This window comes from Taeniopygia guttata, chromosome 24 (genome assembly GCF_048771995.1).
Source record: "Taeniopygia guttata chromosome 24, bTaeGut7.mat, whole genome shotgun sequence".
Lineage (NCBI taxonomy): Eukaryota > Metazoa > Chordata > Aves > Passeriformes > Estrildidae > Taeniopygia > Taeniopygia guttata.
The window spans coordinates 1,101,032-1,120,759 of NC_133049.1; the positions used below are offsets into that span (position 1 = coordinate 1,101,032).

The following is a 19,728-nucleotide window of genomic DNA, read 5'->3' on the forward strand; positions in this document are numbered from 1 at the left end:
TGATCCAGGTGTGATGATCCAGGTGTGATGATCCAGGTGTGCCACTGTGCTCAGGGGTGTGATTCTGTGCTCCAGGGGCTCCTGCTGTCCTCCAGCATGTCACATTGTCCTCCAGGGTGTGTCACCATGATCCAGGGTGTGACAGTGTGATCCAGGGTGACATTGTGCTCAAGGGTGTGACACTGTGCTCCGAGTCATATCCTGCTCCAGGGTGTCAGACTCTGCTCAAGGTTGTCACAGCATGCTCCAGAGTGTGACACTGTACTCCAGGCTGTCACACCGTACTCCAGGCTGTCACAGCATGCTCCAGAGTGTGACACTGTGCTCCAGGCTGTCACACTGTGCTCCAGGGTGTCACAGCATGCTCCAGGGTGTGACACTGTGCTCCAGGCTGTCACACTGTGCTCCAGGGTGTCACAGCATGCTCCAGGGTGTGACACTGTACTCCAGGCTGTCACACTGTACTCCAGGGTGTCACAGCATGTTCCAGGCTGTCACACTGTGCTCCAGGCTGTCACACCATACTCCAGGCTGTCACAGCATGCTCCAGGCTGTCACACTGTGCTCCAGGCTGTCACACCGTACTCCAGGCTGTCACACTGTGCTCCAGGCTGTCACAGCATGCTCCAGGCTGTCACACTGTGCCCCAGGGTCTCACGTTGTTCTCCAGGGGCTCAGTCTGTTTGTGCTCACAGATCACTGTCCCTGGTGAGTGATCAACCTCCTCTCCTGCTCTTCCTGAGTCCAGAGTTCTATCTCCCCTCCTGCTCTGGAGTAAAATTTCCCTGGAAAATGCCCCTGCAGACGGGACAGGCACTATTTATGATCAAATAATTCTATATATTTTGCTCATACAGCTCCAGGACACAGGGTATGCCTTCCCACTGCAGAGGGCAAGGATGGATGGGATATTGGGAAGGAATTGTTCCCTGGGAGGGTGGGCAGGCCCTGGCACAGGGTTTCCAGAGAAGCTGTGGCTGCCTCTGGATCCCTGGAAGTGTTCATGGACAGGGCTTGGAGCAGCCTGGGACAGTGGGAGGTGTCCCTGCCCATGGCAGGGGTTTGGATTTGGATGGTGCCTAAAGTCCCTTCCAGCCCAAACCTCTCAGAGATTCTGTGACTCTGTGATATCCAGACTCTTGGATAACAACAGCTTGTAAAGAGCCTCTCCATGTTTCTGCTGGCATGGAATGGGCACAGGGACAGAGCAGAGGCCTTGGCAGGCTGTGCTCCCTGCTCACATTGTGCACACCCACATGGCCCTGGCAGTGCAGTAACCAAAATAACCCCGGGGCTGTGAGATCCCCTCAGGTTTTTGAGATGCTTTTTCACATGACAGGCTCTGCTCTGGCAGTTCAGGCCCTGCCCATCCCTTGCTCTGTGCCTCAGCAGCCCAACCAGAAACCTCTGGCAGAAAGGTGTGAAGAGAACTTTAAGGGATGAGGTGGCCCTGCCGGGCACTGTGGGCAGAGGAGCTGCTCCATGAATCCTGCAGGACACTGAATGTGCCTGGCAGGGTCGTGTCCCTGTGGCTGCAGAGCTGCCTCCCTTCCCTCTGGGGAAGTTCTGGGGATGGCTGCATCCAGAGCTGACCCTGTAGGACACACATAACTGGGAATAGCATCACCCAGCTGGGCAGGAGACTGAGCTGTCCCTGAGAAAGCACCATGGACTCTTCCGTGACAGCGAGGGAGAAGATCCTTAACTTTGTGTCCTCTGAAACCCAGCATTTCCTACCAAACACAGCCTTTTCCTGGGAATTGAGACACTTCTGCCAGCCCGAGGCACCCCTGCAGCCCCTGCCCTGCCCCAGGTGAGGGATTTACCCCAGCAGGAGGAGGGTGTAGCTGTGAGCCATGGATGAATCCATGGAATGTCGCTCCTTCCTCAGCTCACACATCACCCAGGGGCAGGCTGGGATTCACAGAAATACTCCCTCATCATTTGAAAGGGTTTGTGCCAGGGCATTTCAGCTGCCAGACCAATCCCTGGCTTTTCCCAGACATGGCAGTGCTCTCCATGCTGGATTTGCCAGGCTGTGGATGCCCACAGGTAAATGGGCACTGGCTGGTTTCACAGGCTCTCCAGAGCACAGACCCTGTGCTGGGGCAGAGTCCAGGGAACAGGAAGCACAACTCATTCCCACTGTCCAAAGGCTCCTTCTTGCAGCAGCTCTCTCTGGGGATGCCAAGAGTTTGCATCTTTTATTTGGGACAGTTTTTCCTAGACTGGCCAAAATGGACAAGCAGCTTGCCTGACACTGATCAGTAAATCCTCTGTACAGCTCCAGCCTGGGCTCCAGAGGTGGGGAAATAAAACAATCACTGTCCCAGGTCTCTGTCTAGGAACCACCTTTGACTTCTGCTTGAAAGAGCAAAATAGTGGATTTCAGGAATTTCTGAACGTGACTCAGGGGAGTATTTCCTCCTTTCTATCCCTTTTCTCCTATCCTTTCATTCCTTCTTTCTTCCACCCCTCTTTTCTTTTTAAATTTGCTGCTTTTTGGTGTAGAGCCCCATTTTAATTTGTTGTTGTTATTGCTGAGTGAAGGAAGGAAGAACAGACACCGGGCTCTGCCTGTGTCAATCCCTCTCACAGAGGGAACAGCCAGCTCCTCCAAACTTGCATCTGCCTGCGCTTCAAGCCTGCTCTCAGGAACACCTGGGAGGAGGGAAACCACTGAAGGAGGCTGCAGAACGGCCAAAAGGATGCAAAGTTGAGGTTGTTTGTCCCAGCCAGGTAAAGGCAGACAGGAGGGAGATGCTGGGGCAGAAGGAGCCGGTAAATCCCACTAGAGGGCTCAGACACGGCTCCACAGGGAGCTGCTCCCTGCGGGCACCAGAGCAGCTCCTCTGGCCATGGGCTGGCACAGCCCCGGGCACAGACACCTTGGGGGGGCCCAACCTTGGCGGTATTTTCATGTCCTGCAGCGAGAGAAACACCAAATCACCGAACCCTGGAGGGGTTTGCACTGGAAGGGCCCTTCAAGCCCATCCAGTCCCACCCCTGCCATGGGCAGGGACACCTCCCGTTATCCCAGGCTGCTCCCAGCCCTGTCCAGCCTGGCCTTGGACACTTCCAGGGATCCAGGGGCAGCCACAGCTGCTCTGCAGTGTCTCTGCAGAATGGCTCCAAAGCATCTCCAAATTTCATTATTCAGCTGGACAAAATCCGTGCCACAGCTGGGATTGCCCAGGGAAGTTTGCCCACATCCATCAGCACAGGAGAACTTTCTTTCACATTTGAACATCAGACACATTTTATAATATTTTTTTTTTAGCTGCAAATGCAGATCTGGTAAATTCGGTAAAAGCTTAGTAAATACAGTCAATACTGGAATTCATTTTTCATTTATGTAAAATATAAGGAAAACTCTATTATTATTGGTTATAAACTAGGTTAAACTTTACCCAGTATTCCTCTAAATAATCCTCCTCCTTTATTCAGTAAAATTTAAAATATGAATTTTTTTTGTATATTTTGTTTTGGTTTTTAAATATTATTTTAAATGGGTTTTCCTCTAAGCAAGGTGCTTTCTGAGGACAAGGGCAGATTTTGAGCCATAACCTGCCTCAGGGCCTGATAACAGTAGACGAGTTCATGAAATTTCTACATCTGAATGTTGCAATAATACAGAATTCCAATCTTCTCCCCTAAAACATTGATGCCTGCCTGAGCATTCCCTACAGGCAGTTAGGAGGCACTTATCTGGAAAATTCTTTCCAGTTTGAGGGCAAACCAGGGGAAATCTGGGTGGGCTTTCCATGTTGTTTGACACTTGGAGGGGTCCCTCAAAGACCCTTCTGCCACCCTGCTGAGGACCAAACCCCATCACACCCTCAGCCCTGCTCCTGGTCTGAGAGAAAGAGCAAAGCTGGGCACTGTCCCTGCTGTCCCCTGGCACTGGCAGTCCCTGGAGCTGTCCTTGGCAGGGCACACGGCCCCCCAGTCCTGCAGCACTTCCAGCCAGGTGACAGCACAGCCCAGGCTGATCCTGCTGGGGGCAGCTGCAGCTCAGGGAGAGGAACCTGAGAGCAAGAGAGGCAGAGCCAGAGGGGCACTGGGTGTTCTTCAGCCTGCAGCTGGAGTTAGGTGGGACTGGGACTGGGACTGGCATTGGCACTGGGTTTGGCACTGGCATTGGGGTTGGCATTGGCATTGGGATTAGCATTGGGATTGATTTTGGCACTGGTGTTGGGATTGGGATTAGCAATGGGGTTGGGATTGGGATTCGTATTAGGGTTGGCATTGGCATTGGGGTTGGGATTGGGATTAGCATTGGAGTTGTCATTGGAGCTGGCATTGGAGTTGGCATTGGCACTGGGGTTGGAATTGGGGTGGGATTGGGATTGGGGTTGACACTGGTGTTGGGATTGGGATAGCATTGGGGTTGGCATTGACATTGGGGTTGGGACTGGCTGCTCACACGTGTGTGGGGTTGGCCAGGCACTTGGTAGGCTGGGGAATGAGAGATTGGAGTGGCCCAGTCCATCCGCACTGGACTGGGATGGACATGCAGGGCAGGGACAAGGGGGTGGAGGATGGAGGGAATGTTCTCCCGTCTGTGTGCCCTGCAGCTCCCGTGCTAAGGAGTTATCCAGAGGCAGGGTGGGAGCTCTGGCAGTGCATGGCCCTGACATTCACAGCAGACTTTCTTCTCTCCTGACAGGGGGTTACCTCTATTTAGGGACACTGAGTGCAGATTTTATGTCAAAGAACCTTGGAGCCTTGAGCAAGTCTGTAATGAAGGATTTCCTCTTTGCCCAGAACCAACACACTCCAAGGGCCTTTTCCATGGCTCCCAGGGCTCCTACAGCTGTTCATGAATCAGTTTGTCCAGGCAGAGCTATTTCCCTTTTTTCTGAGCAGAGGAGGAAATGGGTACACAGGAATAATCACAGAACGTTTCATTCCAGAGCACACAGAGCACTTGGACAGTTTGGGTGTACAAGTACGGACACACTCAGGATGATACAGAGCCCGTGCTTACAGGACCTGCAGAGCACAGACACATGTGGTTTATGGCAGCTCAGAGGATGGGGAGGGCTCCTTTTCCCTGCCAGATTTCCCTGGGACAGAGGAGTGGAAAGGGAGGAACCCCTCTGTGTGTGTGGATCTGGCACTGGGGGTGTGAGCAACTGCAGCAACCACAGAATCCCAGGATGGTTTGGGCTGGGAGGGACCTTAAAGCTCATCCCATCCCATCCCATCCCATCCCATCCCATCCCATCCCATCCCATCCCATCCCATCCCATCCCATCCCATCCCATCCCATCCCATCCCATCCCATCCCATCCCCTGCCATGGGCAGGGACACCTCCACGACCCCAGGCTGGTCCAAGCCCCAGCCTTGATTTGGGCAGCCTGGCAATGCTGCAGAGGCTCCTTCCTCCTTTTCCTGAGAAAACTATCCTTGGTAGGCAAAGGTAACCCCCACGATTATCAAAACTCCACGCACTGTCAAGATCCATCCTTTTCTCTGTGTTATGCTTTTTCAGGAAATTACTCATTTCCCCATGTTTCACCCAAGTTCTGAGATTGGGAACACAGTGCAAATACCCACGGGGTTTTCATGGAGTCAAGAAATGCTCCTGAGGTTCAATCAGGGTGAGATGGAGTTCAGCCTGAAAATGATGCCCACGAGAGAGAACTGCCACAAAGGCCTTTATCTGAGGGCAAAATCAGCATCAACTGTACACTCATGAGAAAAAACCAGCATGCTGCTGTTTGATGTCTTTAACAGCATCATTTCTCTGTAGAGGGCTGAAAGTGTAAGGCTGCTTTCTGTTTCCAACTCTGTGCTCTGCTTCTTCTCAGAAATCAGGAAAATGTGCTGCTAAACTCATCCTAAAGTAGAAAAATTCTTGAGAGTTTCACCATGAGACACTACAAATGCAGAGGTGTTTGTGACTTAGACATTCAAATCACATTTAAAATTAATGTGAACCCTAAAAGTTTTTGCTAAAAACCAAAAGTGTATCTATATTATATCTATATTTAAAATTGAAAAAGAAATTGAAATTTTTACACTTAAAAATTATGTTCAAGAAGGTGAAATTTGTTTCCAGGCTGTGGACTTGTAGTAATGTTTCTAAAAGGGGCCACTTGGGCTGCTATAACAAAATGTTGGAGCCCTGGCTGCTGAGAATTTCAGACTTTCTGTGCTGACAGACTCTGACCCCCAGGAGAACACTGCATTGACCTGAGGCCGTGGAGAAGCTCCCAAAATGGAATGATAGAACTGAAAATTGAATGATAGATAGGTGTGGACTTTGAATAGAAGTGTGTGATACCACAGGGTGGAAAACTTAGAGTTTAAGGGTTTAGAATATAGTAATATGTATAAGGCAAGATGGAGGTTTTAGAGCAGAGGCTGCTCCTTCTTCTCCTCCTCCTCCTCCATGGGTTTGGGTGGTTTTGTGTAATTGGACAGAAAAGTTCACATTACAGGCCACGGGTGGTTGGTTATTGGGTTAAAAGTGAAAATAATTTAGGTGTCATTTCTTAATTGGACAGTTTAGCCTTAAAAGATCTTGTAGAGAGGGATACGGGGCCATTTTTACCTTGTTAAAGTACTGTAGAACTCACAACTTGTGAGACTGTGACATAGATAAGAACTAATAAATATCTGAGTCCAAACAAAAAATACCATCTCATGATTTAATCCCAGCCTTAGCAGAAGAGAAGTGAAGAATCCATTAACAAAATGTTTTCAAAGCCTTCAATTTCCCATTGACCAGGAAATTATTCACCTCTAAGTACAAATGACAGGGGCTGGGCTGTCCTTTGGCTGTGAGCTGGGCAGGTTACACCATCCCCAGGCACCCTGTGGGAGTTCACACAATGAACCTTCTCCAATGACTCCTGAATCCTCTGTGTCACCTCTATCCACTCAGAAGGGGTGGGCACAATTATTTTTATTTTTATTTTTATTTTTATTTTTATTTTTATTTTTATTTTTATTTTTATTTTTATTTTTATTTTTATTTTTATTTTTATTTTTAATTTTAATTTTTATTTTTATTTTTATTTTTTAATTTTTATTTTTAATTTTATTTTTTATGTTTATGTTTATGTTTATTTTTATTTTTATTTTTATTTTTATTTTTATTTTTATTTTTATTTTTATTTTTATTTTTATTTTTATTTTTATTTTTATTTTTATTTTTATTTTTATTTTTATTTTTATTTTTATTTTTACTTATAATTTAATTTTATTTTTAGTTTTAATTTTATTACTAATTATTTAAAGTCTGCAATATGGACTTTTCTGTTTAATTACAAAATATTACTTAAACTTATGAAGAAGAAGGTGAAGAAGAAGAACTTGTTTTTGTTTTAAAACTTTATCTTGTTTTATATTAATAATTACTATATCTTAACACTCTAAACTCTTAGGTTTTTTACTTTATGATATTATATATTTTTAATTAATCATACATTTGTAGTTTTAGTATTATCAATTAATTTTGGAAGTTTTTATTTTTTTATGGCTTCAGGTTAAATGCACTGTTCTTCTGGGAATTAGAGTCTGTTAGCACAGAAAGTCTAAAATTCTCAGCATCTAGAACTCCAACAGGCACAGGCTCTTGGTCTTGTTCCTCCTCTCAGACTCCCATGAAGAACCTCAGTCTCCTCCTTCTCCCTTCTCCACAGAATTCTCAGAATTCTCAGAATCACAGGTTGGAAGAGACCTTCAAGATCATCGAGTCCAACCCAGCCCCAACCCCTCAACCAAACCCTGGCACCCAGTGCCACATCCAGGCTTGTTTTAAACACACCCAGGGCTGGTGACTCCACCACCTCCCCGGGCAGCCATTCCAGAACTTCATCACTTTTCTGTAAAAAACTTCTTCCTAATATCCAACCTAAATTTCCCTTGACGCAGCTTGAGACATCTAAAAGCTTTCCATTTCCAGAAGTTTGCTTATGCCCTGGTAGAGTACAAATAAAAAGTGTCCTTCAGGGAAGCCCTGGCAGCCCAGCAGTGCAGCTTTCATTGTTTCACTGCAGAAACTCCGATTATTGCTGCATGTTCCCTCTGTGAGCCCTGGAAAGCCGGCACAGCCATGGGGTGCTGAAGTCAGAGGTGAAATGTGGGATTTCCAGCAGCATTTGCAGCACGAGCTCTGCCCTGGCAGTCTCATGCCCAGTCTGTGGAGTGTCCATGGAGACTGGGAGGGACATGTCCTGCAGGACCTGCACAGGCAAGGTGCTCAGGCTGTTAAAAACGAGTCACAACAGAAGGAACTGCAGGAGCGTGGGACACGGTCCTGCACAGAGAGGTTTGTTGGTGTGCAGGACAAGAGCACAAATGGCCAGTGTGTGCTTTGCCTTTGTTTGGGCTCAGGGTTTGGATTCAGGAGCTGGGTTCAGTGATCCCTGCGGGTCCCTCCCAGCCGGGACATTCTGTGATCCGTGATTAAGACTCTGTAAGTGTGGAAAGGGTTTTGCCTTACCTGGATCCGTTCATGTGGTCATACTCCCGTTTGACACTGACCCTCACGGGCTGGTTGATCCACTCCTGCTGGGGGGGCAGGGGGTTGATCTTGTGGGGCTGCCCGAAGTCGGGGCTGCCGGAGGCCGTCATGTCCTTGGGGAGCTGCGCGGCCGTGCCGTACGTGGGGTCGAACAGGGACTGGTCGTCGCTCACCACCGACAGAGCCTCCTGGGGAGAAACAGAGCCAGCCCTCAGAGCCATGACCAAAGCAGGAACTGCCCTCTGCTTCTCCCTCTGAGCTGGGAGCACCTGCAGGGCCCCACAGCTGCCCTGTGCTGGCTGCCACCGCCACCTGCCCGAGGAGCAAGAGCCCGGCTCCAGGAGCCCCTGTGCAAGCCAGGCTTGCTCTGCTCTGCTCTGCTTTGCTCTGCTCTGCTGGCTTTGGGTGGGAGCAGCGTTCAGGCTCACCAGAGCTCTGCCAACAGCAGAGGGGCTGCTGGGGCTGTCACCTCACGGGGGCTGTGTCACCTCACGGGGGCTGTGTCACCTCACAGGGGCTGTCACCTCATGGGGCTGTGTCACCTCATGGGGCTGTGTCACCTCATGGGGGCTGTGTCACCTCACGGGGCTGTGTCACCTCATGGGGCTGTGTCACCTCATGGGGCTGTGTCACCTCACGGGGGCTGTGTCACCTCATGGGGCTGTGTCACCTCACAGGGGCTGTCACCTCACGGGGCCTGTGTCACCTCACGGGGGCTGTCACCTCACAGGGGCTGTGTCACGTCACGGAGCTGTGTCACCTCACAGGGGCTGTCACCTCACAGGGGCTGTGTCACCTCATGGGGCTGTCACCTCACGGGGGCTGTGTCACCTCACAGGGACTGTCACCTCACAGGGGCTGTGTCACCTCATGGGGGCTGTGTCACCTCACGGGGGCTGTCACCTCATGGGGGCTGTGTCACCTCACGGGGGCTGTGTCACCTCATGGGGCTGTGTCACCTCATGGGGCTGTGTCACCTCATGGGGCTGTGTCACCTCACAGGGGCTGTCACCTCACGGGCTCTGTCACCTCATGGGGCTGTGTCACCCCAATGCTCACTGTGAGCAGCTCAGCCCCAGTGCCAGTGACCGACCTGCCCACCTGTGGCACTGCTGCTCCAGAGCCAGCTGGTGTGGATGGGAACACCTCTGGAGTGGCATGTGAAGGTCTCTGCATCTCCTTTCGGAGGGTTTGTGTGCTGTTTGTGTTTTGAGGTTGCTGCTGAAGGAGAAGCAGCCAGAGCAGGTCACAGTTATGGGTGTTTGTGGTGGGGGAAAAAATGCATTACTTTACACTTTTTGTTTATTTTGTGGGAAGTAAAGGGCTGGTGTGTTACCCAACTATGCATTTCTAGAAATGCTTGAAAACAGGAAATTGTTATCCTTTTTTTTTTTTTTTTTTCTTTAGTTTTCCCCTCCCTTGCTGAAACTCCAAATATTGACAAAAATTCTGGCTATCAATTTCCTTGTGTGGATGTGCTTGGGTTTTCCAAGCGAGGAGTGCCGGGCTCCTGATGGCTTTGGCACAGCCCTGCCTGCCTCAAAGTGCATCTGGCAAGGGCTGCTGCTCTGGAGAGAGCTCAGCTAACCACACACAACACAGCTGCCTTTATGAGTGGCGGGGCAGAAACCAAAGGAGGAACCTCCCGCACTGAAAGCAGCCCCCACTTTCAACTGAGCTGATGGAGCAGACTCCAAAACAAAGCTACAGACTCACCTAGTCTGGGCACTCAGTGCTCAAAACCCACCCAGCAGTGGTGTGAGGGATGCAGAGGCTCACTGAACATGCAGCTGAAACCTGGTGTGTGCTAACCCCCCGTGCTCAACACTCACAGGGCACAGCCTCAACGGGGAGCTTCTAAAAATAATAATTTATTGCTCTCTCCCCTCCCCCTTCCCCCAGGTAGCTGTTTCAGAGGTTTGTTTTGTAAATTCTTCCATAACCGGGGAGGGAAACAAATTCTGACAGCTTAGAGAAGTGCAGCTCCTGGAAAGACACGAGAATCTAAGCACAAATCAGATACCACCAGGCTCATGATATTGTCACAAAAAACATCAGTAATTCAGAGTCGGCTGGGTAAACACGAAAATCCCCCTCAGCCTGAAGTTAACCCACTTAAAGAGAGTCAGGCCTATAAAAACCAGCACTTTTCTATCTCTGATCTCAGATCATGTAACAAACCCAAACAAGCCAAAGTGGCCTAGAATTTGAGTGGGCCTGGCTAAGCTTGAATTCGGAGGAACCCTCAAACATCTGCATAAATCCTGCTGAAGTTCCAGCATTTGCTGCACTTTGTGGTCAACCTCTCACACTGGTTACAGCCACTAAACAGCAAAAAGGAGTTTTAGCCCACACTGCCCAGTGGTGGTTGGTGAAAGGAGGTCATGATGTGTTCAACCTTTCCTGCAGCTTTTCCTTGGTGCATTCACAACCTTTCAAAAATACCCCTCCCTTCCCTTTTTCACCTTTAGAGTAAGGGAGGGAGTGGAAGGTGTCCCTGGGAAGGATTGGTGTGAATTGTGTCAGATACCCCTCAAAGGGCTGGCATTATCTCCAGGCTGCAAACTTTGCCTGTGCAGGAAGCTACAAGAACAAGAGACGGTTCAGTCTTAAAGAGGAGCAAAGCCTTCCCATCAGAGATCAGGATCTGCTGCTCCTCTGACTCACTGAGGTCAGGATCCACCCTAGGCAGGGGTTCCCATTGACACATTTTCTGCAAGCTTCTACTTCCTCACAATACACAAAGTGTCAGATTTCCTACCTGATGTGGTGGGTGAACCTCACACTGGGCTGCTGGACTGCCTTATGCGCCGCTAGACCCAGTTTCAGCAAGGCAGAGACAAGGGAAATGCGTGCAAATTCATCAGATAAAAATTTTGTATATTTGGGTTTGGAGATTTCCAATCTAAAAACATAGTCTAAAAACATACAAGAAATTGGTTTTGGTTTTAGTGAAATATCTGGGAAAATAACTATAATGACAGCTATCCCGCAAAATCAGTGTGAGAGGTTGCTCACAAGATTTTTACAGGCAATTCAGCAGGACTTATGCAGGGGTTGGAGGGCTCTTCAGCATTCAAGCTTAGCCAGGCACTCTTAATTCCAGGCTGCTTGTTCTGCCTAAAGCCATTTTTCTTGAGAAGATATTCTCTGGTAGTAAAGAAATTGGAAGAAGGGATCTCTCTGGCTGTCCCAAAAATCCCTAAACTTATCAACACTCCACAGAATAACCCTGGACCAAGACCCTGGGGCTGCACGAAGTACAACTTTATGTATACAAGCAAGTACATGCTGCTCTGTGACACAGAGTAGGTGGCACAGAACCTCCTCAGATAAGGATCTTCCTTGAAAGACAAAGTGGCTGCTCAGACCTGCCTGCATGCAACTGGTGTTAACTGGGGCAGCAATGACCTCACTGGGGCGCTGGGACCGAGCTCTGCCTCGTGCTGCGGGAACAGTTTCATCCTGAAAACAGGAGCAGAAACCCGACTGCTCCGCTGCTCTTGGCAGCTCCTGGGGCAGGAGTGCCGAGCTGAATGAGCTGGTGGCGGCACAAAGGCTCAGGCGCAGGGGAGATGAGCAGAGATAGTGCTGGTGGCACCTGCTCAGCTCCAGGGGCACAGCACCAGCGTGCTGGTGACATGCAAGGCGGGTCGGGTGGCACTGAGCCAGCCCCGCTGCCACAGCTCAGCCCTGTGCCCACATCCAGCTCACAGAAGAAGCGTGGGGCAAGCAGCAGGCAGCCTTGGCTGAGGGCAGCCCTGGCTGAGGCTCTCCTGAGGGGCAGGGCTCGGTGCCAGGCTGAGGGGACCCGCACAGCCCTCCCAGCTCGCTGTGGGCGCAGCTCCCAGCAGGGCCGGCCAGGCCCGGCCTGCTCACAGGGCATTGCCTGAGGCACAGGGCAGCAGCTCCATCGAACACCGAGCTCCTCCGCCCTGCAATCAGAGCTGCTCAGTGTTTGGAGGCTGGGAAAACACTCCGAGGTGTCCAGGTGCCAACACAGCTTGCCCGGGTGGGGCGCAGCCCGCCAGGTCCCCCCACGGCGCTGCCTCGGCCTGAGGCCGAGACAGGAGCTGTGTGTGCTCCTCTGGCATATATGTTACCTTATAGTGCCCCTGGGAATAGGCTGGCCTCAGTTTTTCCAGCTTTTAATCACATTCCTGGCATAAATGTTGCTGTGGAAGCTCGCAGCTTGTCCAGCTCCCTGGGCAGCCCATCCCCAGCCCCAGCCCCTGCCCCTCCAGGGAAGCCCACTGAAATGAACAGGGCTTATGCCTTCATTAATGTTCAGCTCTTTATTAACAAGCTCATTACACCCACCAGTGACTGCCTCAAAGGAGGAGCTGGCACGCACTCCTGCATCCCTCAGGTAGGAACCCATGGTGTCCCTCCTATTTATACAGCAGTTTCCAGTTGTCAGAGAGTGAATTATCAGGTTTGCCTCTACTTGGATGAGCCATCCTGACCCAGGTCCCAGGCTGAGGGGGACATAGTGGGTGACACAGTTTGGCTGTGGCCCTGAGGGCAGGAACAGTCAGTCTGACATTCTGTGAGGGCTTCAACCAAGCATTCCTGATCTTGCAAAGGGAGATGACACACACACTTTAGCAAGGTTTCACTTAATTAATGAATTGAACAGGACATTTGAGACATGAGAAAGGCCAGGGGAACAAGGGCTGGTGAGGTGAGTAGTCAGTGTTCTCACCCTAGGTGTCCCAAATAACTGAGGCTGTTCCATGTGTGTGCAATGAGATTTCACTGAACATCAACTTTTAGCTCTCTACATTCACTTTTCTGGACATAACCGCATTTAAAAGGCATTGCTAAAGATCAAAGCCTCATCTTCCTCCACAAAAGCTGCCTTAGAAGAGAAGACAGTGCTGAGTACCTGAACCATTGTGCCATGGAGAGATGACTCCACTGCTAGAGATGTGGCTGTTTCCTTTCCTTTTGCCCCCTCCCCAAAATTTCACCACTCCTGGTCCTGTGAGAAAATCAATCCTGAAATATTTTTGTAAAGAGAATGTTGCCAACACAGACCTGAAGAGCCCAGACCTAACAATGTAAACCACCAAAATCCGAGGTCCAGCAGCCTCACACACGGCCCAGGGTTTGCACCGAGGAGCAGCCGTGGAGTAGAGATGACTTTGGCACTGCAGTGTTACAAGTCAGCGTTTCTGCTGCCAACATCTCATATGAGCACAGAGATAACATCAGACTTACAAGAAAATGAGTCAAATAAGAAATTCAAAAAGGAGCAGGGTCTGTGCTGATTGTGGGGCAGCACATTAGGGAGGATCGGGCACTGGATTGGAGGACAGACTGTTCTCATACCTGCCCTCGATCTTTGGCATCACCTTTAGGGAGCATTCCCCTCTCCCTGCCTCCCCCTCCTCTGTTGCCATGTACTGTGCACACTGTGGGGCCCTGAGCCCTGGCCAGTGCTGCCCCTGGGACACACACAGGAATCCTCTGGACACACTCTCAGATATCCACTCTTCCCTTGCTCCCAATCAATCCAAGAATTGCCTCTGCAGCTTTTCCAGACCACTTTTCCTGAGGTTTGCTCCTGCTATTCCACCTTCCTTACAGGATGTGACTGGGGCAGGGACTCCCCAGAAAACTGTAACCATGAACATTTGATTGCCAACAGCCACAATCCAGTCTTGTACCCTTCACAATCCACTCAAGTCCTGCTTAGCATTTCCTGGCTGCAGCTGGAGATCCATCATCCCCCTGGTGAGTCCAGCAGGATGAGAGCTGTCACTTCAAGGTGCCCTGTTCTTCCCCCTGGTACCCACCTGCAGCACTGCCCACTGTCCCCACTGTGCTGCTCACAGCATTTCCCCACTGAGCTGCTGCTGGTGGGGCTGGGACATCCCAGCTGCTGGAATCCCTGTCCAGAGCTGGCCCTGCCCCAGGAGGGATGGGATGAGATGCAGGCTGCTGTCACAGAATCATGAATGCTTTGGCTGGGAAGGGACCTTAAAGCTCCTCCTGTTCCACCTCCTGCCAAGGGCAGGGACACCTTCCCCTATCCCAGGCTGCTCCAAGCCCCCTTCCCTGCTGCAACAGCACTCAGGGTTAAGACAGCAGTAAACATTTAACACTGTGTCCAAGCCTCTGCAGATCTGAGGATTTCTGTGGGTATAAAACAGAGGTTTCATTTAATAATTTTAGAGCATCCCACACCGCAAGATTTTGTGCAGCCTGCACTGGAGACTTGCTCAGAGCCACCGAGCAGGGCAGTGACCTGGACAGAGAGCCACCCACTCAGCCCAGGCTGCCTTTTCTTCCCTTTCCTCCCTTTTCCTTCTCTTTCCACCCAGGCTACTCCATCCAAGGCTAGCTTGGCAGCCTTGGAATACACCATAGTTCCCTCACAATTTAAATGAATGGGAAACCACAATGTGGTAACTCATGTTAGGGGGAAACAAAGCAGGAGTAAAAGCAGCAGAAACAGCAAAAATCCTGAAAACCACCAAAATCATGCTGAAATTAGACAGCTCAAAATTTGGGCAAAATTATTTGGTAAAACTCCTCAGAAGGAAAAAAAAAAACCATATATCTTTATCTTTTGGGGGTTATTTCCATGAAATTTTATATCAAGTGGGTAAAAGAAGGCTGCTAAAATAAATTCTTTATTATTTTCATCTCAAGAGCCCCAAAAGCAGACTCAAAAAGGATAAAAATAGAAATCATTCTTCTGTACTTCACTTCTTAGAAAAGCACTTTACTTCAGGCACACTTTTATAGGATCTGGACCAAAGAAATTTTTTTCCTCCATCTAGACTTCACATTAATGGTTTCAGGGCCTATTTTGGTTTGTTTCCAGCCAACTGGGAATAACCAGGTGACAGTTTCTCTTTCCCAGCAAGCTGCTGCATTAAGCATAATGATAAGGAGACTTAAACCAGGCCTGGAACTGTGGGAAATCCCCAGGAAAAAGCCTCTGGGAGGTCTCAGCACAGGCCCAGGAATGGAGGTACAATTAAAAAAAAACTTCCCAAATTATCTCTGTGGCCTCTCAACCTCTGGAAAGTAAATGTGGTGAAATCTGAGGCTGGAGGGACCATCCCATCCCCATCACCTGAAATCCTGGAGCGTGCTGCAGCCCCCGTCCCTTGGAACATGAGCAGCTGTGCAGGAACAGGAGCGGCCCTGCCAGTCCCCAGCTGGCTCATCCCATCCCTGGGCTGTGGCAGGGAACTCCCCAAGCGCTCCTGCCCTCCCCAGTGCTCCCCAGGCTGCTGGGACGGACACTGGGATGAGGTGTGTGTCTGCTGGGACAAACACAGCTCCTGGCTGCCCTTCCCAGAGAATTCCTGGCTTCTGTTCCCTGTCCAGTTCTGCCAACCAGGACACATGAGGCAATTCAGGATGAGGCCAGAGTGAAACCTGTCCTGAGTTCTGGAAGCTTTACTTTTGGCATGGCTTGGGCCAGGTTTCTTATCTTGGAGGTGATTTCACTGAATCACTGGAAATGTGGTATCTGATCAAAGCCAGAGGGTGGCTCTGACTGGGATGGACAGTCCTGAGCTGGTGTTTTCTCAGGAGACTGAAGTGACACAGAACACAAAAGGATTCACCTCTGTGGATTAACCCGCCTGACCCTGCTCAGGCTGAGGACTGTATGATCTCACAAGATCTTTTCCAAGCCATGTCATATTCCCAGAAAATCAATCAGCCTTTGCCAGGTATTAGCACTCCCCTCAGTCACTTTCCTGTGCTTGTATCTCCACTCCTCTGTGCCCACAGCTCTTCTCCCCCAAAGCTGTATCCCCTTCTCACTGAGACTGACACTGTTGGGTGATTGCTTCCCAGGGCTGAGCACTCAAATCCACCCAGCTCTAGCTCACCTTCCTTTTCATTTCATTTCTTTGTCCCCTGAAGCTTTTAAAATAATTGCCTTGCTCTGAGCAGATGTGTTTGTAAACAGAGACACATGGAAGTAACTGGGAACATGCAGCCTTCAGTAAATATTATTGTAGCATTTTTATGGTCTTCTCTGCTGAAGAAACAGGGAGGGAAACTGCAAGATGGTTTCAGAGTCTGGCTTGCAGACAAACCCCAAGAATCCTGGAGCACAAATGCAGAAATGCTGTGCTGACCTCAGTTCTGTCCTGGAGCACCCAGTGCCCAGCCCCTTGCCTTGATGTGCTGCCAGAGGCTCTTGCCAGTGGCCAGTATTCCATCAGGATTTTGCAAACTGACCCAGTACTTTGTGTCAGGAGAGCTGAGCTCACCCCAAGCTGCATCTGCCATTGCAGTGGTATCACCTTGTCCCTCAAAGCTGAGCTTCTGAGGGGTAGTTTTACTCGTGTCAGAAACTGAGACCGTGACAATCCTGCTGGTTTTTTTTTCAACATGCAGAGATAAATTGAAGCTTTCAATATAACTGATTCACCCTAGAAAGGAAAACAACAAATGGAGAAACCCAAAAATACTGGGGGTTTGTTGTGGGAGAAGGTTTGTCCCATCTCTGGGCTTCCTCTGAAGCTGCCTTGGAAAAGGACAGAAAGCAGAGCCTTAAAAGCATGAAGGAATAGATGCAAACCATGAAACCTTATCTTTTCTCTTTGGGCTCCTACAGCCAAAGCACTGGAAACTAAAAGGAGCGTTCTCCCAGGAATTCAAGAGGTGGGAGGTGGCAGCTTCGGGAGACACAAATATTTCAGGTTGTGACTCAAGGCTCCAGCAGTGCCCATTCATTATTTTTATTCCACTTTGATACCATTGTCCTGGTTACATTCACAAGCCTGTGTCGTATCCTGTTTTGTTCCCTGACACCATTCCCTGCACAATCGCAGGAAACCCATCAGGAAGCGGCCATCGGGGGCTGTTTTGTTTCCATCCGCAGAGAACAAAACAAGCTCCTGCAGCCCGAGATGACTTATCCCAGGCTGAGGAAAAACAACAGCACCAAAGGATCCCAGCAGCATCTCCAGGAGCGAGCACAGCCTGCGCTGCTCCCTGGGCCAGGAGCCTGGAGCACCTCAGCAGCTCTGGAGGGAATGCTCAGCTAAAAGGAAGGATAAGGAATAACCCATCACCAACACCTACAGTGCATAGTGAAGCTTTGGACACTCTATGGGGGCACACACAAGTCCAACACAGTCATGCAGCTAAATCCAAAACGAGATGTGGCTTGGGTTTTCCACTGTGAGGGCTTGAATCTATTTGTGTCCTGAGCCTCCAGCCAGGTTTGGGTTAAATCTGAGCTCAGGCTTTGGGTGCCCAAGACACCCAGAGTGCAAACTCGGGGTTTGAGCCCAGAGCAGTTCCTTGGGCTGGGCCAGGGCCTGCACCACATGGAGCCCAGAGATAAGAGGAGGGGGGAGGTGGTCCAGGACTCACAGGAACCTGTTTGCTCCCCAAGGAGCAGATGCATACTCCTGATCCAGCACCAGGAGTTTGATCTCTGTCTCTGCACCAGGCAAAGGGCTCTGACTAGGATGGACAGGTCCTGATGGAGAGATTCCCAAAGAGCCTGAAGTCACACAAATCACACTTTCACTTACAGGTGTTGGGAGCCACAGTGCCGTAAATTCCTCTCAAATATCGTGACTGGCCCAGGTTTGCATTTCCCTGCCTCTGGGCACACCCGAGTGCCTTTGTGCAGCACTCCAGCCTCTGCTGGCTCCTGACCCACACCCCAGCTGCTCTGCTGACCCTGGCAGAGGCACCGAGGGCTGCCACCCTGCTGGGATGTCACGGATCTGCGTTTTCCTTGTGCACCGAGCCCAGCCCCTGTGGCTCCAGTTGAGGGGATTGTTTCTGCCTACGCCTATAGCAAAAGCAGAGATTTTGTGAACAAGCCTGCCCGTGGCATTCCAAGGAAAACAGCTCCGCAAGATTACTCTGAGATATTTTCTTTGTCAATCTCCATCGAGATATTTGAACAGGAAAACCCAGTTTACACCAGTGGAAATTCCCAGGGGCTTTTGATTTCTTTAGAAAGGAACACTGATGTTTTAACTTTAATGCAAGAGGAAAGTCCTGGAAGGATTCAGGGATTGCCATCCCACCTACCTCTTGGACAAAAAGGCTGAATCCCATCCTGGCATCTCGGCTGGAACCCAAAGTTTACATTGCCATACAGAAAGGAGTTGACAAGGTGCTATTCCTCCTCCTGATATCAAACATAGCAGAGCAAAGACCACCCCACCAATAGTTCCAGGGAGCTGCAGCAGGGAAAGAGCCTCTGCTGCATAAATGTAGTGAAGCTCTTGCTGAGGACAAACATTCCCACTAAATAAACACGTCCAAGACCTTCTCTGGTGTTACACCTACAAGAACCAGGCTTGAATCAGCAAGAATCTACAAGAACCAGGCACTGCATACTGGCTCCTGGCTCACCCAACAGCAGATGTGAGAGTAAAAATGAGAGAAGGACTCTTTCACAGCTGTATTAATGTCCCCATGCCTCAGTTTCCCTGTCTATGTGATGCTACCCCCTAAACAGCTCAGATTTTGTAAATCCCTTGTCCTTGGAGAAGGAGGCCACAGAACAGCCAAGTGTTATCCCAGGGGTAGGATTGATAGACGAAGCAAAACTGACTTTCCTCTGAGACTGAGCAAAAAGCCCTCTCCAAAATCTGTTATCAGTGACCATTAACAAAAAGGCCGTTGGCTTTATCAGTGTGGTACTGAGAAGGGCTTTAAGCCTGGCTCAGATAAATGAGGTCCCTTAGCACCTCAAGAAATCCCAGAATCATAGAATGGTCCAAGTCTGTGCCCAGGGACAGTTTTCCATGCCTGGGAGACCCAATGTCTGGTGCAGCAGGGTCCATGTGTGAGCCCCTGGCAGGGATTTTGGATGTTCTGCTGCATGGAGGTCAGACAAGGGCTGCAGCAGAGGCTCCTGGTGAGTTTGGGAGGGGCTGGGAGCCAGGGCTCCCAGAAGGCAAATCCCAGCCCAGAGCCCACTCAGTGCTGTGACTTTGGCCAGGTCACTCAGCTCTGCATCCTTCTCCTCTTTCACACTGTCCCCAAGGGCCAGTTTGGGGCTGATTCTGCAGGTTTCTGCCATCCCCAGGACCTCCGCTCAGACCTCTATGGGATTCACGTTATCCCTCAGCAGATCTCCACCTGTACAATCAATGTGATGGGTTTGTCCTGGTTTATTTTGCTGTATTTTAAATGAAAATCATTAGCTCTGAGTTGATAGCTGAAGTAGGGGCTGTCAAGTTCTGTCATAGCAACGATCTCAAGATATAAAGCCACCATCTCAGGGGTGCCCTGCAGA

At 50.0% G+C, this 19,728-nt stretch overlaps 1 protein-coding gene across 7 annotated transcripts in view; it reads right to left on the reverse strand.

Moving 5' to 3' along the window:
• FLI1 (Fli-1 proto-oncogene, ETS transcription factor) overlaps positions 1 to 19,728 on the reverse strand; it is an 89,745-nt gene that overhangs the window by 32,048 nt on the left and 37,969 nt on the right. For all 7 annotated transcript variants that reach the window (XM_030290849.4, XM_072918124.1, XM_072918126.1 and 4 more), the window contains one exon: positions 8,460 to 8,668. In XM_030290849.4, the coding sequence (XP_030146709.2) occupies positions 8,460 to 8,668 (209 nt within the window). The remainder of the gene's footprint in view (positions 1 to 8,459; positions 8,669 to 19,728) is intronic.